This window comes from Manacus vitellinus, unplaced genomic scaffold (genome assembly GCF_001715985.3).
Source record: "Manacus vitellinus isolate BGI_N305 unplaced genomic scaffold, ASM171598v3 scaffold_12_pilon, whole genome shotgun sequence".
In the NCBI taxonomy this organism is placed as follows: domain Eukaryota; kingdom Metazoa; phylum Chordata; class Aves; order Passeriformes; family Pipridae; genus Manacus; species Manacus vitellinus.
In genome coordinates, this window is record NW_021938949.1 from 4,684,107 (window position 1) to 4,686,355 (window position 2,249).

The 2,249-nt window shown below is 55.3% G+C and overlaps 1 protein-coding gene across 1 annotated transcript in view; it reads left to right on the plus strand.

The window, feature by feature from the left end:
• Positions 1-5: 5 nt before the first annotated feature.
• The window catches only part of SOX8 (SRY-box transcription factor 8), a 3,347-nt gene continuing 1,103 nt past the window's right edge, over positions 6-2,249 (plus strand). Inside the window, exons 1-2 of the mRNA XM_029957815.1 lie at positions 6-112; positions 1,279-1,517. Coding sequence (XP_029813675.1) covers positions 6-112; positions 1,279-1,517 — 346 coding nt within the window. The remainder of the gene's footprint in view (positions 113-1,278; positions 1,518-2,249) is intronic.

Here is a 2,249-nt window from a genome sequence, read left to right on the forward strand (position 1 = left end):
GACCCATGAACGCCTTCATGGTGTGGGCGCAGGCCGCCCGCAGGAAGCTGGCGGACCAGTACCCGCATCTGCACAACGCCGAGCTCAGCAAGACCCTGGGCAAGCTCTGGCGGTGAGTCCCGAGCCCGCATCCCCCCCGGACGGCTCTGCCTCCTGCGTGCCTGGATCCCCCCTCCCGCCGCTTCTTTTAAACCCTTCTCCTGCGGTGGTTTTATTAATCCTTTTTTTTTTCCTACGGTGTTTTTATTAACCTTCGTTTTTTCTTGCCCACGGGAAGCGCTTCCAACTGAATTATAACCCTACCTCTACCCCCCGAGCATCCCCGCACACTGCGAAGGACGCGCCGGTCCTTGCTCCGAAAAATGCCCCCCGAGCAGCAGCTCGGTCCCGCCCCAGCGCTGTGCCACACGTGGATTTTCCCTGCTCCATCACGGAGACCCAGAGCTGGGACCCTTCCTTTGCCTGGCTGGGATTTCCCCAATCCCCAGGCGATGAGCCTTTTTTTTAATTTTAATTACTTATTTTATGGCTTTTTCTAATTTTTTTTTTCCTCTTGGCTTGCTTGGTGCTTAACGAGCTATAAACGCAAATAACCAATTTTTAGCAGTTATTTTAATGAGCTTCCTGATTTCCTTTCTTATCTGCTCAGTGCTTCCCACCGATGCAAACTTTTATTTGCTGGGTTACATCCCAGCTCTGCCTTCCAAGGCTCTGCCCCGAGCCACGTTTTCCCGCATGCTGTATCCCATCGTGTCCGTCCCTAATTCCCATCTTTCCTGCGATGCTCCCGCTGCTGTTTGAGCCTCTCCAAGAGTTTGCAAAGAGAGATCTGGGCAGGGGGGAGAACTTGGAAAGCAATAATCTCATCGCTGGTGCCTTCGGGGTTTCTTTGTAAGCACCAAACAAAGCTGGAGATGTTTGTCGCGGTGAGGGGGGTGGCATTTGTAGGACAAACATGGGAATTATAGTTGGGAAAGGCGTTGAAAATGGGGAAGGGGGATTTTGTTTTGCCCAGTTAACACTATCTATAGTGGCAAGGGTTTTCATGCCTCTATAGTTGGTATTTTAATCTATTTTTTCGCTCTGGGTTTTACCTCTTTTTCTGCCACAGCAAATTCATTTTGTAATTAACTTGCTGATTCCTCAAATCAGTGTATGGGAAATGGGGATGTGCGAATCTGAAAACAAGCTGAAAACTCTTACGGAAAAGATACTAATTTGGGATTTTTTCCCCCCCTCTCTCCTTATTTAAAAAAAAAAAAATCCACACCAAACCAGTTTATTGAGTGAAAACGAGAAGCGTCCCTTTGTGGAAGAAGCCGAGCGGCTCAGGGTGCAGCACAAAAAGGATCACCCGGATTATAAATACCAGCCCCGGAGGAGGAAAAGCGTGAAAGCCGGGCAGAGCGACTCCGACTCCGGGGCCGAGCTCAGCCACCACGGCGGGACACAGATCTACAAGGGGGACAGCGGGCTGGGGGGCATGGCCGACCCCCACCACCACGGGGACCACACAGGTAAAGGGCCCTGAGGGCGAAATATCCGCCCATCCCGCGCCTGTCGGTTTGGGATGTGAACCCGCTGGCGGGCACGGGCTCATCTGCCTCCCTGCATGGGTGTTGGTGGGGTTGGGACCATCCCAAAGCAGGAGTTGAGGTGTCGCGCCAGTTTTCTGTAGGAAAGGCTCCCAGAGCCCGCCGTGCCGTAGGAAATCCCCGAAGCGCGTGGTCCCGTTTCCCCGGCTGGTCCCGGAGCGGGAGAATTAATTGCGAGCTAATAAGGGTTAATAATCAGGGTGCCTGGGGAGCGGTCCCGGAGCTGAGCTTCCCCCGCAGCCCCAAGTTCCCCCGGAGCGATGCGTTGGCTCCGGGCGCGTGTTGACAGATTCCAGGAGGATTGCGAACGTCCTGCAGCCTCAGACGCGTCTGTGCTCTCACCCAGCCTGGCTGGGGATCCCGGCCCCGGGGCTGCTCTGCCTCTGGCACAGCCGGGCTGGCTTCAGGCTGCCCACGGGGAGAGCGTGAGCAGGGCCCTCGCAATCCACCCCCTGGCTCTGCTTCCCGGGTGCAGGGCAGTTCGTGCAGCCGGGGTGTCCTGCTGTGTCCCAAAACGATGCTGATGGGCACAGAGCATTCCCTGGCTTCTCCTTCCCGCTGTGAGCCATCACCCATGTTTTACCATCATGCCACGTTTTACCCCAGGGAGGACATGATCCCTGGCATGGCTGCAGGGGGACATCACCCACCTCC